This window comes from Hydractinia symbiolongicarpus, chromosome 3 (genome assembly GCF_029227915.1).
Source record: "Hydractinia symbiolongicarpus strain clone_291-10 chromosome 3, HSymV2.1, whole genome shotgun sequence".
Taxonomy (NCBI): Eukaryota; Metazoa; Cnidaria; class Hydrozoa; order Anthoathecata; family Hydractiniidae; genus Hydractinia; species Hydractinia symbiolongicarpus.
This window is the reverse complement of record NC_079877.1, coordinates 11,710,899-11,726,928: the sequence shown is the minus strand read 5'-3', so window position 1 is coordinate 11,726,928 and position 16,030 is coordinate 11,710,899. Positions and strand designations below refer to the sequence as shown.

Genomic DNA, 16,030 nt, shown 5'->3' with positions numbered 1-16,030 from the left:
TTCTGCCTCACACATAAAATAACATTGAAAATAAATTAAACACTGTATGAAATATTACCAGAACTTGAGCTCTTTGTTATTGACATACACCCCTTAAATACCCTTATATTTTAAGAATCGTGGAAATAGTGAAAATGAAAATTTAAGAGATAAACAAGAAACAAAGAAAAGGTGCTTTCTGTGTTTTAAACTAGCCAATCACTCTGGATTATTTTCTTATTCCAATTTATAGAATTGATGACAACTGGTGCATGTTAAAAATGTGTGTATGCTAACAAGTCTAGTCTAGTCTAACTAGTCAACCTGGTCATAATTAGATTTAAATAAACATAAAAAACTCCCATAATTCGTGATTCAAATATACATTCTCTAAAGAGAACCTATTTTATAACAAAGTAGAGTCCAAGATTGTGGTAAAAAATTACGATAAAGTTAGGAAATTTTAGAAATAATCACTATTATTCTTAAATCTGAGCAGACATCTTATCATCTATGAAAGAATTCACGCTAAGGAGGTTTAAACCTTCGCGTTAACAAGGAGTACGTTTCTAATGTGTTTCCTAACTTTATCGTAATTTTTTACCACAATCTTGGACTCTACTTTGTTATAAAATAGGTTCTCTTTAGAGAATGTATATTTGAATCACGAATTATGGGAGTTTTTTATGTTTATTTAAATCTAATTATGACCAGGTTGACTAGTTAGACTAGACTAGACTTGTTAGCATACACACATTTTTAACATGCACCAGTTGTCATCAATTCTATAAAATGGAATAAGAAAATAATCCAGGGTGATTGGCTAGTTTAAAACACAGAAAGCACCTTTTCTTTGTTTCTTGTGTATCTCTTAAATTTTCATTTTCACTATTTCCACGATTCTTAAAAAATAAGGGTATTTAAGGGGTAGGTCAATAACAAAGAGTTCAAGTTCTGGTAATATATCATACAGTGTTTAATTTATTTTCAATGTTATTTTTTGTTTGGAACAAAAATTCCACATCAATGCCTTTTCTAATTCGAATCAATTTCTCTTCTATACTTTTTCCTTAAATGTCTGGCGTTCATTTAATATCTCCCATATTATTGCAGTTTCTATTTTTATGGTCATTGATTAATTATTCACAAATGAAAAATTTATCCAAAAACAATTTTAACTTGTTCACCTGTGGAAGCAGCGTTCACAATAACACTTGTTTGTTGAGTTGGCGTGTATTTCCCTGATATAAATTATTTACATCTTCTTTACAATGTTTTTGTGTTGTTTACAGTGTTTTTGGTTTGTAAGAATAATTTGACAACTAATTTTCATTTATGGTAGACCGTTCCATATTTTTATTAATCTTCTGATTAATTGGAAAATGCGACCTCTATATATGCTTAAATTCTGCATTATAAACTTCAACAAAATATGAGGTAAAAAGGACACTTAAAAAAAGCAAGACATGATTTGACGTCCAATATATTCTATCAGATATTTTGTTTTAATTTGGTTTTTAATTTTCGAAATATTATTACTGGAAACATTTAACATCTTTAAAAACAGTAAAAACAACATCAATTTTATAACAGAATAACAAAATTAAATTATCAATAAAATACATAATCCTCGTTGGCAAAAATTTCAAATATTAATAGTAGAGGTGTGTGTGGATGAGAATGTCCTGGCTAAAAGTTTTTTTCTAAAAATTAGTTTTCGTGAAAACGCTTGACAGTGTAGGTATAAATGCAATGCTTATTTCATGGGAACTGTCACTTTACAGAAAAATGATGTACAAGCTTTTCTCAACGTTTTGTTTAAAGCAATGAAAATGAATCCATCCGAAAGAGAATTGATGTTGGCAAACGTTACCATCCAGGTGAAACACATCAAAGAAGATTCGATATTTAATGCTAGCTCTGCGAATTTCGTTACGACTGGAGGCGACCAGGCTAATACGTAAGTTATGATGAAACCAAAACAGATGTAAAATTGTTTGATTTCTCTCACTTGCATGGTTCGTCTGGACATGCTTGATGTGTTGAGTGGATTTGTATCTAAATCAAGTCAAATTCAAGGTAAATTTTTAATGTTTAAAAAATTGCATTTAATTTTTGTAAGATTGCAACGTACAAAAATGTATTCATGCTACATTTTGGTCCTTTGGTGTTGCAATTTGTTGTCGATGTTTAAAGTAGCTTATTTTAATCTTAAACCATCTCAGACCTGCTTTCAATTTAAAACAGATAGCCTACCTATTTCGCTGTTTCTCGTTTCTGATAGAATCTGTATTTTCTGAATTCCCCGTAACTGCTTTCTCGCTATGTGGAACAGTATGGCATTGGACAAGATTGAGATAAATATAACCAGCCCAGTTACAATTACAAATACTGTCATTTTATTCTCGTTCTGTTGTAGTGATTTTTCTGTTGATTTTGTTACATAATAACCAATGCTCGCTATAACAGTTGCAAACCAAAGAAAAAACAAGACATAATTTTCCTTTCTCCAATTTGTGTACCTCAATGGAAACTGTATGGAAAGAAACCGATCTAATGTGAACGTGATGATGCCTAAATTGATATGTAAATATGGCACAGGTGTGAACCAATCAGTTTCTGTTGCAAATCCAATCAAAATTCGTCCTGCTACCAAAATTCCGCACGATAAATGCACGATGTACTTATGTGATCTGATTTTACGAAGCTTTGACTTTGATAAAACCGTTGTGATGATGGTAATATGTAATACTGTAATTGCCACAGCTAAAATACCATTGACTATTTTGTTTGATAGTGGTGCCATCTCACTAGTGAAGTAGAATGTTTTTAGAAAGTTCACTCAGTACTTTTTTCACAGTTTGGTCTTTAATGATTTATTTTAATGTGACGTAATGAAATTATTTGATTGTTTATAAAGACTTGTAGTTTAATAGTATAAATAATTTAACAGCAAAACAACAAATTCTTTCAAAGTTGTATTGAATACATGAAAAGGAAATATTTTCTATAGTACCGTGCATGTTGAAACAAACAGGAAAGAAACCTTTTTATATATTTTTTAATTTAATGTTCTTGTTAATTGTTTATTTGCATATAACTTGTATAAAAGAGGTTTATTTCCACACTTCAAGCTCAGATACTTAGATTCAAGAAATTCAAGCTGCGGTTATGCTAACTATTGTGCTTAATAATGGTAGAGTTTCAAGCCTTATTGTTTGGCGATGTTATTGTCATCGTCAAAACACAACAGAAGCCGAGTTAAATATCTATTTAGTCTTTGTACCCCCAACAAAATGTAAAGGAGAACTAACGATAAAAACTACGCGTATTTGAAATAAAAACATTTTTACATGCATCATGAAAACAAAATTGATATTTTTTCATTTTTTATGTTTAAATTTCCTGCAAAAGCGATAATCACATTAACGGTCGCCTCCAATACCATTACCTCCACTACAAAAGCCAATATATGATTCGTACATATTTTGCGACGTCATACAGCGTAGATGGCTCGAAAGGATGGATAAAAATTCACTCAATTATTTATGTTTACAGAATGCTTTAAATTTTTTGAACGATGAAGAAGACAAGCTAAGTTCTAGTAAAACAATACCTTTATAGAAAAAATTAAGAATTTAATAACACGAGTCGTTAGCCCGTAGAAAATCCACGGGTTTGCCCGTCCTTTTTATACCGCATTGCGTGCTTCTCGCTATTGCGCAGCTAAGCTACCATTTTGCGTGACAGACAGACGGACGGACAGACGTATACGGGCATTATAATATAGACTAGTCGTTAGCCCGTGGAAAAATCCACGGGGTCGCCCGTCCTTTAAATTTACCCGTGGCAACAAAGTGGATAAAAATATATCGCATTTGATATTCGTGTTTCCGTAGCACGATTTTCTAACTCAGCTGGGGGTCCGCGCAGAGACAGACAGACGGAATACGGCTATTATTATAGAGATTTGAAAATTGAAAATGGGTAAAGAAATAATAATACTTCTAAAATATAAAAAACTTTAAGGCCTTACCTGTTTGTTTTCTTACATAGAATTACTTCCGATATCTCGCATGATGTAATGTTGAACTTTTGCTTCGTCGAACTATTTTTCTAATCGCTTTAGCTCACTTTATCTCGTTATCTCGAACTTTCCCTTATTTTTTAAACAAAAATATTTGATTTTATAAATTAATTTGACTAATTCTCTTTAAACCACAGAAATTTAATATGCTTTTTTTCAGTAACAAATACCCACTATTATCTAAATATTCTGTTTTTTTTTTTTTTCGTTTTCCCGTTTTTAATTAAACAATCTAATCAAGAACGTAAAATTTCGTAAAGTACGGGTATTTCGCTATCTCAAACTTTAAAAGCCTTCGACGCTCGATATCTATTATTTATCTGGAACTTTCTCGTCGGTCCGCTGAGAGTTCAAAATATCAAACGTCGACTCTATTATTTTATTATTTTAGGCCAAAAGAGAGCATGCCAAACATGATGGTGACAATAATCTTGTTTCTTGTCATCTAAAAAGGCTTCGTTTTCGAAAAAAAAAATCGCCTTAGTTAACAAGTATGTTGAAGGTGTCGTCAAAATCTCGAGGACAACATTGACTTAAAAATTTAAAAATAAATTTTTCCCATAAATTTTTCCATAATGAACAAAAGAACGTGCTAAAAAGGAGCATAATGATGACACTAAAATGGGCGAGGACACCCGTGGGTGTTTCCATGGGGTAACAAAATTTTAATTAACTCTAATTTCCATCTGCTCAACAAAAATGACAACATCAGTGAAATTTCTTTTTTAAAAATGTCGTTCACGTGTTGGTTCTCTACTGCGAAATAAGTTTTTTTCAGTGGAAACTATGCATAGCATTAATAAAAACATCTGAATTTCTTGGTTTGTGTATGTGTTAAATTTCCTGTATTTGATGGTGTTTGATGAAATATGTTGCAGAACATATTTTCATCAAACTTTTGAGAAAATAGATGATAATTATGAAATTTCAAACATTTAAGTCCGTTTTGCGGGGTTTCCTTTTCAAAGTATTTTTCGTTTACGCCATTTTCATATTCTGGTAATTTTCAGAGCGATTGTTAATTTGGTATTGTTTATAACAAAGGGTTTCTGCTTCTGATGATGCTTTTAAAGCTATTAAAAATACACATGTTATTTTCCCATTTTTAGTGATTTTTTTCTTTTAAATCTGGATAATTTTAAGATATATATTTTATCAGGTTTTTTAAATTTTTTTGCATAGTTTTAAGAAAATATAATTACGTTTGCATGTTACAGATAAACAGACAGACTAGTTCATATTAGTATATAAGATTAGTTGTACAACCTGTCAAATAATCAACTTACAAAAACCAATTAGAATTGTTTGTAATTCTCATCATGAATCGGTTTGTTTTTTGTTTTTTGAAGACAAATAGAAAACAACAATAATTGCGTTAATTTTCTGTGACCTTGACCTATCACTTTTTATAAGAAAGTATATATATATTTTCCGTTACTTCATAGTCGGAACGACAAACTTAATCGTTGATTATTTCCTTCTTTGACATAGCAAAGTTAACAATAACGCAGGATACCCAAAGCATTTTGAGGTAATGCAATCTGTTTATTTCATCGCATGATTTGTGGTGCGATACGCCAATTATAAACATTAACACAAGCTCTGAACTTTGCCACCTAGTCCCTAACCCCATCACATAAACTTCTTCTAAAACGGCTGGTGTATTGTTCATTTAAAAAATTAATTACAGTTAAAACAATGAAGCAGACAAACATGGTCTGGTTTTTTGCATTTGTAAACTTATGTGTTGATTTGTGTTTATGTCACAACGGTTTAGAAGGTATGTATATCTGTTTTTACTGATGTCTTTCCATTTATTTTTGCTTTAATGGCCAATGTATAGTTTTTATAAGGAACAGAAAAATTGGATTTGAGCTGCGGTGTTCTTTTTTTCCATGTTCAGTCTAAAGTTGTGCTTTTGTCCTTCTTTGTTCTTATTTTTTGTCCTTCTTTGTTCTTTTTTTACAACTTTTTGTAAAACCGAAGTAAAAGTTTCGCAAAATCGCCTTAGCTAATTTTGCAAAAATTTCTGTTTCTATTTTTCATGTTCCGGGATAAAAAAATAATGCATCTGTAGAATTTCGACCTTGCCAGCCATTTGGCAATTTAGCAATTCCTCATTGCTCTTATAAAATCGTTTTATTAAAAAAGGGTGAGTAAGTACTAAAATTTTTGGAAAATGAAATTTTCCACTTGTGCTTTTCCTCTTATCATACTAATTAAAATCACAAATTTGAAATCATAATTTTTGTAGACGATAGCCTTTGCACAAACTTTTGTATTTTATTTTATCCCCTGAAACTTCAGTTTTTCACTGGTGCTTTCATATGCAAATGTCTTGATTTAAAGTTCTCATAAATAGCTTCTGCGAGAATTAGGAATTTGGACTAGTAAGAACATGGGATTAACTAGTAGTCGCTTTACCGAAGCTGCTAACTGAGAATGTACACGCATATCTAAAGAAAGTCAAGATGTGTCGTAATGACTTCTGAAGATCAAATACAAGCATTATTCAACAGAGCAATTTCCTTCTGTTAAGACAGCCTTGTGAAAGGGGTCAAACAGATAATAACGTCAATAATGTCATTAAGAGAAGAGAAGAAGTTAATAATCAAGCATTAATAAATTATTATAAGCACATTATTATAAGTGAGTAGCGCTGAAGTGAAAAACAAAACATTGCAAAAGGAAAACTATGGTATAACGTATGCTTCCAGTGCGTACTGCCTTGGCTTTAAACCCCGGCCTAGTTATGGCAGAGATTAGAAAAGTGTGAATCTATCCTTTTTGCTTGGCGTTCAGCATGAAAATAGAATTCATATCTAAGGCGGTTGTATAGTTGAGCAGCTGTTGCGCTTGCACGGCTTTCGTATTTCAAATGGTACAGGACCCTCGTGGGTAAATAATTTAATATTCTTGCCTGGAATTAATTAATATTAGACCTTTTAACAAAATGAGTAAAGCAATTCATCATTGGTGTAAAAGAGCCCTGGAGATGAAGTTGCTGAATTAAGTGCTTTGCGAGTCTACGTGTTGTACAACCAGCATGCTCTATATGCTAGGAATTTTGTGCCCTATGTGTATAAAACTAAAAATAAATTTCTGTAACCGAAACGGTAAACCAAAAAATAAGCGTATATGGGATGAAACAAACGCGTTGGTTTAATGAGTAATCTAGTTTTACCCACCAAACATTTTTTTAATCTAACCACTTGGTGCATGATTTGTAAGCATGTTGAGGTACTTGTAAAAACGGTTGAGGACAAAGACACAACCTGAATAAATTCTCCTAAAGTCTTGAAGTCTTCTATAACGGATCGAAAATCATCACAAAAAAAATCTAGACGCTTCTTTTTTATAAGAACCTAGTTTATAAAACGTTAAGGTTAAGATTTTGCCAAAAATCAGGAACATTGCATATAAAGAACGTTCTCAGTCTAAATTTTTTCTTAGATTACGAGAACAATTATTTTGGAACAATTACTTCATCCTTTTTACTACTAAACATTCTACTATTTTCATTTTGATTTTTCTGAAAGCATAACTTCAATTAAGGAGGTTTAAATCTTCAACATCATCTATCTCTTCGATTAAAAAAAGTTTAGAAAATAATAACATTTAGCCTTAGCTAAAATTTAGACGTTCTTGTAAAACATGTCCTACAATGTTTGTTTTTCAGTTGCATATGCTTGGCTTTCACCTGAGAGCCGTGACATGGGAATTCCAGAAAATAGTATTTCCTCAGACTGAATTGATTGTAAATTTCCACGCATTGTTATTTGAGCTGTCAAAACATGACAGGAATAGATTGAACAGAGGCGCCGATACAGTTTAAAACTGGCATGGCAAAGCTATTAGTTGGATTGGATCTACACAAATCTACAAAATTAATGTTTGATCGATATTTTTATCATTGTCAGGAAAAGGAATATCGCACAATGCTAATGCCAGGATAGAAAAACGTGTCTGCCAATAGGAATGTCCATTAATTGCCTGTCCGCTAACAGGGACAGGTGTATGCGTCTGTCGCGGGAAAATAAATGTTTTGTTAATTGCAATTACAGGCTAATTAGCGTGTCTCTTAATCATAGAGTCTACTGTGTTATCATAAAGGTATATAAGTTCGTTAAAAGACTTTGCTAATCAATGGAATTCGATATATCTTAATTTCTTAGATGCAAAGCAACCTAAAATAATCTTCACTCCATTTAAACATTTGAGTTGTGAAAGTCTTGTGTTGCTTTAGGAAATCAAACGTGTGCAGAAGAACATATTTCCTTTGAATTAATGTTCATTCGAGATACTCATTTTTACTTTTTCGAGTTTCTTAAAAAAAGAATAATTATTCAAAGCTTGCTCGAACGCTAAGCTGAATCGAACGATAACTGATGAACTAGCCGGGTAACCCAGCGTTGAACCTCAAGTACATTACTTAAGCGCAGGTAAACGGAACATAAAGATTCGGTGTTTTATTACAACTTTACATCATCAAAAGTCCAGTGGACAACTCACAGTAATATAGTGTTTTGTGTGTGGGATTTTCTTGGTACTTCTAACTCTCCCTCTAATAAATAAATATAAAACGGACTACAACCTGTCACTCAGCATTTTTAAAAATCAACAAGTATAATTAAGTTTTTTTTTTTTATAGATTTGAATTTTACCGATCTCGCTGAACTTTCAGAAAATGATGTTAATAATCTCGAAAAAGATGAGTTTACTGAGATTGTCATGGATCACCATAAATGCTATATACCACGTGGGTATATTAATTGTGCGCAAATAAATATCCTGTAACAAGCTCATTTAGATAGAAGAACATACAATAATTTCTTATTTTCAGGTTCATGCACGATTTCTCTCCCGCAACATACAAAATCCAAGCGATGTCTGATGCAACGGTCATATGATACTGAAAAAGCTAGAAGGTGGTACAAGATAACAGATGAAAATAAGAAATCAACAATCGATTTCCCTTTAAAGTTTATCCCATTTTTAAACCAAACGAGAAATGCAATCGCCTTCTACTATTCCATTGATAAATTCGAATCAAAATATTTTGTTCTTTATCTCACATGGAGAAAAACTATGGAAAACATTTTGCAGCAATTAAACAAAGTTTTCGCTTCAGCCTCATTTTATACCATTAAAGAATATGAAATCGTGCACAGTTCTTTTAGAGCTGCCATTAAAGTAAGTACTCGACCGTATTTACATTTCAGACAAAGGAAAATACAATGTCATGAACATTATCCTTTTTTCTCTAGGCTTTAAGAGTTCCTCAATATTTCAACAGCCCTGATTTAGATCCATCGTATACTGATATAATTTCAAACAACAAATGGGAAGATGATGATACTTTTAGTCAATTTGTTTTGACATGGCAATGCCCTTGGACACTTCGTAAGGTGACCAAACATGGTATGTATTCAGATTTGATCATGGAAGAGAGAAAAGCACTTCCTATTTTCAAGATTTGATTGATGCCACATGAGCATTACAAATATTTTGCAAGTTTAACTAAGTCAACATGTGTTTTTACTTTTTTTAGGCAATGTTGGACTAAAGTTTTCAAAGTTAGCAAAACAGTTAAATCCAACTTTTGATTTCAATGCTGCTCTATCAAATGCATATGGACAGAACATAACCTTGTACGAAGTAAGTGTCTATGCTACTGAATCGTTTTAAGCTAGGTCTTCCAAAGCCGTTGTTAGTAATGCAGAATTTTTAAAAAAAGAAAATATCTCAACCCCTGCGTCCTTATTCTGCAACATGTTTTTATTAAAGTTTGCGGCTGTCAACTGTTGGCCAGAAGTTGCTCAACTCAATTGTTTAGTTTAGTTTAAACAAAGATATACCTATACTTGTCCTAATATATTTTTATCAATTTATAATATCGAAAATTTGTGAAATCAAGATATGGTTTCTTGATTTCTTTAGATGATTTTCTATTCTACATTTTCGGTAATTTCTCTCTCTCCTCATAAAAACGCCGAACTTTATATTCTTTGTTTTTTATTATATGTGATGTATCTTGTTTCGTTGTTAAAGTATGCTAAGCAACATTGCTGCAAAAACGTACCAACTCGGATGGGTTTGTCTTCATTTGTTCTCGTAAAAACAATTTATCATTGTTTATACGCATGCAGTCGCTTAATTATTTGCTGTTTAACCTTGCAATGAAACCATAAGTATGACTGCAAGAAAGTTGCAACACCTTTAGAGATATTTTTCTTTCTATCTCTTTCTTCCTTCCTTTTCATTAGGCAGCAGATCAACAACGTCTGTATGTTTTGTACAATGAAGAACATAATGATTTACCGACGTTTGCAGATCTCCTTGATAAAAACCCGAATGATACTAGAACGCTGATTAATGTTACATCACCTATCACTTTGTTTATTAGAAACAGAAGACGTGAATTAAAAGTGGTTGCTATTCAATGGGATTACTTACCATGTAATTTTCTATGCTTTTAAATATTACAACTGTTTTAATTTAAAATATAAAGGTAATTTTCTCATGTTTAGCTTCAGATGTACTCACACCAAGTTCACCAAAAGCGCAATGGTTATCTGCAAGAGGAATGGCTTTACAAGCTCATTTAGATGTTTGTCAATTAAAAACTCATCTTGGAGACGTACATTTCGTTTACACAATATTCTGTCTTGCCTTCAGACGCCATTTCAGCACGCTACATCCGTTATATGATGTTTTAAAATTTCACTGCGAGGGTACAACACCTCAAATCTCCATTGCTTATCCAGCACTTTTATTTCCTCAGTCATATGGTCATCAATACTTTGCAGCTTCACATATTGGTGTGGCTAATCTGTCAACACAAGCGTATATAAAAAGAAAATATGGAATGTTTGATTTTGATAAGTTAATGAAGGTTAGAATTGCTAGACCAACTTAATCATCAATTCAGCTCTGAAGATGTGTTATTCACTGAATCAATGACTTTCTTGATATTTTTCTTTCAGAACCGCGGCCTTGACGACAGCTTATTGAGTTATAATCCCTTTCGCGACGATGGAAAAGTTATTTGGACTGAATTAAAATCATTTGCTTCTCAATTGGTAAAAATGTAAGCAGTAACATCCTACACATAAATATCTAGGAAGTTTTTTTGCATGAAAAAAAGTTCCTGGACATATTTTATCGATACCAGGTCTACTTATGCCTCAAACTTATCCTTGTTTTAACTACACGCTTTTTAGGTATTATCGATGTGACAGGGATGTAAGAAGGGATAGAGAGTTGCAAAGTTTTGCAAATGAGATTTCTGCTGATGGTATTGGCGAAGATGGTGGCAATGGAAAAGTTAGTCTTACTATATTGGGATATATTTTCCTTCTTTGTCTTCATGGTATTAAAAATATCATATGTTTTAGTTCACTGGATTCCCTGCAACCTTCTGTTCTCGACGTCAACTGACGGAATTCATCACAAGATTCTTGTGGTATAATATCATCCATACCTCTGTTAACTATGCACTGTTGCCCAATTTCACACCAATGGTTCCAGTGAAACTGTACAGCGACACAGCTCCAAATGCTGCAGGAAACTATGCGCACTTTTTGCCAGATAGAAGAGTAACATTGGTGAGACTTTGATTTAAACAATTTATAGAATATGCTGTTCGAAATCAAACTGTTAAAAATTATACGTTAGGTTCGTAGTTGCAACTTTATAGTTTTACATTGTAGGGAATAACTCATTTTGCAAACTTTTTGAGTCATTTTCGTGCAAATCGCATCATGGATTATTACGATAAAGTAAAGGATAACAAGCTTCGCTATCTTGTCAAAAGAACGTACAATCGATTTCATTCGTGTATTCAACGAACATTGCAATGCCGAAACGCAAAACGAAAAGCAGCTGGGTATTTGGGATTGCAATATTTAGAACCAAAATGGCTGACCAACAGCGTGCATGTCTAAAGAATGCTGTCGAATGTATTTCTTGGTCTAAAGTTCAAGTCTTTTGGATGTACAATGCATTAACTAATTTATTTCGATCCTTGGAATAATCACACCTATCTCAATGAAGCTTTTTTGTCTTGACTCTGTTTCTTCCCTCTAATATCGTACTCCATCAATGAAAATACAATATTTAAATATCTCTTACCGAAAACAATACACAAAATAGCAGCATTATTGTCTCAATGAATTACTTCCTTCTTGAGGTTTGTACATTGAGAAAAATGGATAGATGGAACAAACCAGATATTTTTAACACAGTTAATGGATTTTATAGTAGGCCAGTCTACTCAATAGATTTCTTTTCCAACAAAAAACTTATTTGTTGAAGATAACTACTTCCAAGTCTAGCAAATAGGGCTATCAAAGATGTTTTTGATTACGGTACGTCATATGACATTTTCGCGTCAGATGTCAATAGATCAAAAAAACCAATATGCTGTTGGACAAGTAAGTTAGGAAATAAGTCATGATTTTTATGTTCGGTCACGTGATTAATTGCCGATGTGGGCAAAAGTATACGTTTCATAAAAACAGATTAAACTTTGCAGGCGGTAAATTTTTTTCTCTCATACAAATTTGTCTGCGTCTAACTTAACTCAGTTATTATACTTACATCAGGGCACGAAATGACTGCAATGTAATCTCGGTCTCATCCTGTTACCGGCAGCTAATTCAATTCTTTATTCACAGTGTATTTATAGTCATACACATGCTGTCCTTTTTGTGTCGATTTTATTTGAGCAACACAATAACACGCCATTTTGTCAATGATCCAATTTTGTTTGCAATATTGTTTGTATCAATTCGCTGCTTAATGATTTCTCATGAAATCATTAAACAGCGGTCTTTACATTTGAAAACAAGCAACCATGACTCCTGTTAAAAGGAAATCTTACACCAGAGAAAAAATGTTGTTGCTTGGTTTTTTGAGAATGGTAGGAACGTTAGCAAAACAGCATCGCACTTTTCAAAAGAGGAGAATCTTATCCGAGAACAGAAACGAAACAGTAAATCCAGATGAAAAAGAGGGGTGAAGTTGCCATCTATGGAATCGAAACTTCACCAGGACTTTTTGCAATTGAGAAAAGAAGGGAAAAGTGCGAAGTATCATTGGTGGCTTACAAGTCGTGCCCCTTTAAATTATGCAAGAACCCCATTCAGATAAAACACCTGATTTCAAGTATTCTGATAGATGTTTCCAACATTTTTGTAAAAGGCATGGGATATCGCTTAGACGTAAAACGCATACGAATCGAAAAGCACCCTCTCGTTTGAGAAAAGCTTTCAAGAATTTTCATGCAAAGTTACTGCGAGTAAGAAAGAGGAATATGCAAACTAGCAGATCTCGCTATCATGAACCAGAAACATCCCCTTTTTTATATTAGAGGACAATAAAACATACGTCACCCACGGCTCAGATAAAATTTGGTGCGCTACTGGTTCTTCCAGTCTTGACAAAAGGCAATGTACCGTTCAATTAACCATATTTGTTAATGGTAGTACCTATGTACCACCTCTCCTTATCTTTCGTGGTACAGAAATGCAAATTAACCAAGAGGAAAGTCGTAAATGGGACAAACAAGTAAGTGTACAATTCCAAGAAAAAGCAATGTGAAAGGGTGGTATTACGAAAGACTAGATAAGTGAGCATTGGGGAAGTACCCTTGTTAACGCAAAACAGTTTGATCAGATGGAACGATACTATTTGCTGACGTATATACCGCTCAACAAACTGTAGCAGTGAGGATTTTGTTGCGAAAGTGTGGCACTACTCTTGCCAATATGTCACCTGGAACAACCAGTCGATTTCAACCATTGGATGTGACAATAAACAAGCCATTTAAAACGTACGTGAGAGAACAATTTGAAAAACATTTAAATGAAAACTTACAGTTACACCTTGAAAACAAATTGGCCGCAGGTCACAGACGTATTATAACTACAAAGTGGGTTCCCAACACTTGGCAGAAAGTAAAGCAAAAAAAAGAGATTTGATTATTAGGTCTTTCTTGAAGTGTGGAATATCAAACAGTCTCGACGGATCAGAAGACCATCTTGTTAATATTCGAGGTCTTGAAGAGTACATTATGCCAAAACCACAAAGCAAATTCCACTTAATGAGTGACGATTATGATGATGATTCAGAACCCTCTGTCACAGATGGTGTTGAGTACGTACAAAGTGATGTTCGTTCAGATATTTCTTTTGACGATTCAAAAATTGATGAAAATTAAGGAATATAAAATGTACCAAATGATATACAAAACAGAATATACATCATCGAAAAAAGTTATTCAATTTTTCTTTGTTTTTTTTTCCTTGCGCTTTTATTTATACTCGTTTATAAGCGCACCCGTGGATAAGCGCACCCTCAGATAAACGCATCAAAATCTTGCTATCACCACTGATAAGCGCTGCGCTTGATTTCAGCATTTTGTGGTATGTACCTCTCAAGATGGGAAAGCCCATTTATCGACTAAGGACTCTCCGGCTTTCAAAAACCATGTCCGACTATTGACATTTATGTATCTTAGATTTTTAAAGACTTTCAAAAAAATGGGGCAGTCTTAAGGACACCCAACTCAAATAACATATCTTATAAATTCTTCTTTCTTATAAAATGAATAAATTTATTTAACAAATAAATTGGAGTTTACAAGGTATTTGGAGTCCTTCATCATTAAGATTAACTCATTTCCCAGTTACTTCTACTTTGCAGCTGTTGTCGTAAAATTAAATTGTTTTTGCAAAACAACCAGTCTTTCCTTTTGCCAAATGTCCAACCACGACGTTGTGCTGTATGACTAAACCCGCATTGTCAAATTCAATTTCTGGTTCTAATCAACTGTCCAGAAACTCTCCGACTTTTGGCTCCCATATTGCCATATAAGCATGGCAACCTTTTATATACGAAAACATTTTGTATTCCTTAAGTACGATAATTTTGTAGCTCTTCTGATACTCCAAATTCCATGGCTTGGCAGAGTGTTTTAAAACGTTCGGTTCCTGAAACATTCGATTCTGAAAACGTTGGACTTTGAAAAGGTTTAAAGATGAAACGCTTTTTTATTCCATTTTTTCTTCGACTTTTTGTTTGCTGTCAACGTGTGTAAGAAAGATCTTAACCACTAGAAAACGCAAGTACAACCACAACAGTCTACGGAAGAAATACCAAGCTCTAAATGATCTTGAAAAAGGGATGAGTGATAAAGATGTAACTGCAAAATATAATGTACCAAAAAACACTTTGCGAACTTGGGCGAAGAACAATGCAAAACTTATGGGTTCACTAGAAATTCAAGCCAACGCTAAACGACAACGGTTGAGAGTTTGAACTGGTAGACAAGGCTGGTTGGAAGTGGTTTAAGAACATGCGAAGTACAGTTGAATCTAAAGTGGACACCATCAGTACAAAAACAATTATCCGATTTATCGATATTTTGCCGAAAAATTAGTTTCAGCTGGGATTTTGCGATTTTTCACAACAGCTGTAAAATAATCTTTAATTGAATACTGTTTTCGAAAGTCCTCAATCTTTTTCGTGATGGTAGACAACAATTCTTTATTTTGGTCGTCAAAGACATGAAATTGCTTTATCTTGTCCGCTTTAAAGAGAATGTTTACAATAGTTACAAAAAATTTTCCTTTGGGAAAATATACAACGTGTGTCCGCTTTATGACTGTCCGCTTTTTAGAGATTTTTCTATGAGAGTTTACCCTAAAAGCAATCCGTTCCAAGCATCACTGTCCGTCTTACCGGGGGAATCTACTGTAAAAAGGTGAATTTAGTTTTGCGATTTGCTGAACATTGCAACTTCGTAGAACTCAATTTTGGGAAAATGGCCAAAAATAGCAATATTAAGTTCTGCAAAAAATTCGTAAAAGTTCTTCCTCCAGGGTACCTAAACAACTTATTTCTACAAATATACACATTTATAAAGGGAACATCACAAATATTTGATGCTATATTTGACGC

At 33.2% G+C, this 16,030-nt stretch overlaps 2 protein-coding genes across 2 annotated transcripts; one reads left to right on the top strand and one right to left on the bottom strand.

Moving 5' to 3' along the window:
- Nucleotides 1-1,452: 1,452 nt before the first annotated feature.
- LOC130635730 (uncharacterized) lies at nucleotides 1,453-2,846 on the bottom strand. Its single transcript, XM_057445181.1, has 2 exons — nucleotides 2,236-2,846; nucleotides 1,453-2,037 (listed from the first exon to the last, which is right to left on the bottom strand). Exons 1-2 carry the CDS (start codon nucleotides 2,783-2,785, stop codon nucleotides 1,736-1,738), a joined length of 852 nt encoding a protein of 283 aa, XP_057301164.1. The 5' UTR covers nucleotides 2,786-2,846; the 3' UTR covers nucleotides 1,453-1,735.
- LOC130635727 (polyunsaturated fatty acid lipoxygenase ALOX15B-like) lies at nucleotides 1,927-12,120 on the top strand. The gene is made up of 11 exons (XM_057445178.1): nucleotides 1,927-2,058; nucleotides 8,718-8,825; nucleotides 8,910-9,259; nucleotides 9,334-9,487; nucleotides 9,618-9,724; nucleotides 10,333-10,525; nucleotides 10,597-10,961; nucleotides 11,053-11,156; nucleotides 11,290-11,392; nucleotides 11,464-11,673; nucleotides 11,779-12,120. Exons 1-11 carry the CDS (start codon nucleotides 1,995-1,997, stop codon nucleotides 12,010-12,012), a joined length of 1,992 nt encoding a protein of 663 aa, XP_057301161.1. The 5' UTR covers nucleotides 1,927-1,994; the 3' UTR covers nucleotides 12,013-12,120.
- The last annotated feature ends 3,910 nt before the right edge of the window (nucleotides 12,121-16,030 follow it).

Excerpts from the sequence above, each read along its gene's own strand:
- LOC130635727 (XM_057445178.1), top strand. The coding sequence starts at position 1,995 with ATGGTTCGTCTGGACATGCTTGATGTGTTGAGTGGATTTGTATCTAAA. Across the intron at positions 10,526-10,596 it reads TCAATGGGATTACTTACCAT|CTTCAGATGTACTCACACCA; the intron begins GTAATTTTCTAT and ends TCTCATGTTTAG. Across the intron at positions 11,393-11,463 it reads AAGATGGTGGCAATGGAAAA|TTCACTGGATTCCCTGCAAC; the intron begins GTTAGTCTTACT and ends CATATGTTTTAG.
- LOC130635730 (XM_057445181.1), bottom strand. The coding sequence starts at position 2,785 with ATGGCACCACTATCAAACAAAATAGTCAATGGTATTTTAGCTGTGGCA. Across the intron at positions 2,038-2,235 it reads AACGAGAAACAGCGAAATAG|ATACAAATCCACTCAACACA; the intron begins GTAGGCTATCTG and ends GACTTGATTTAG.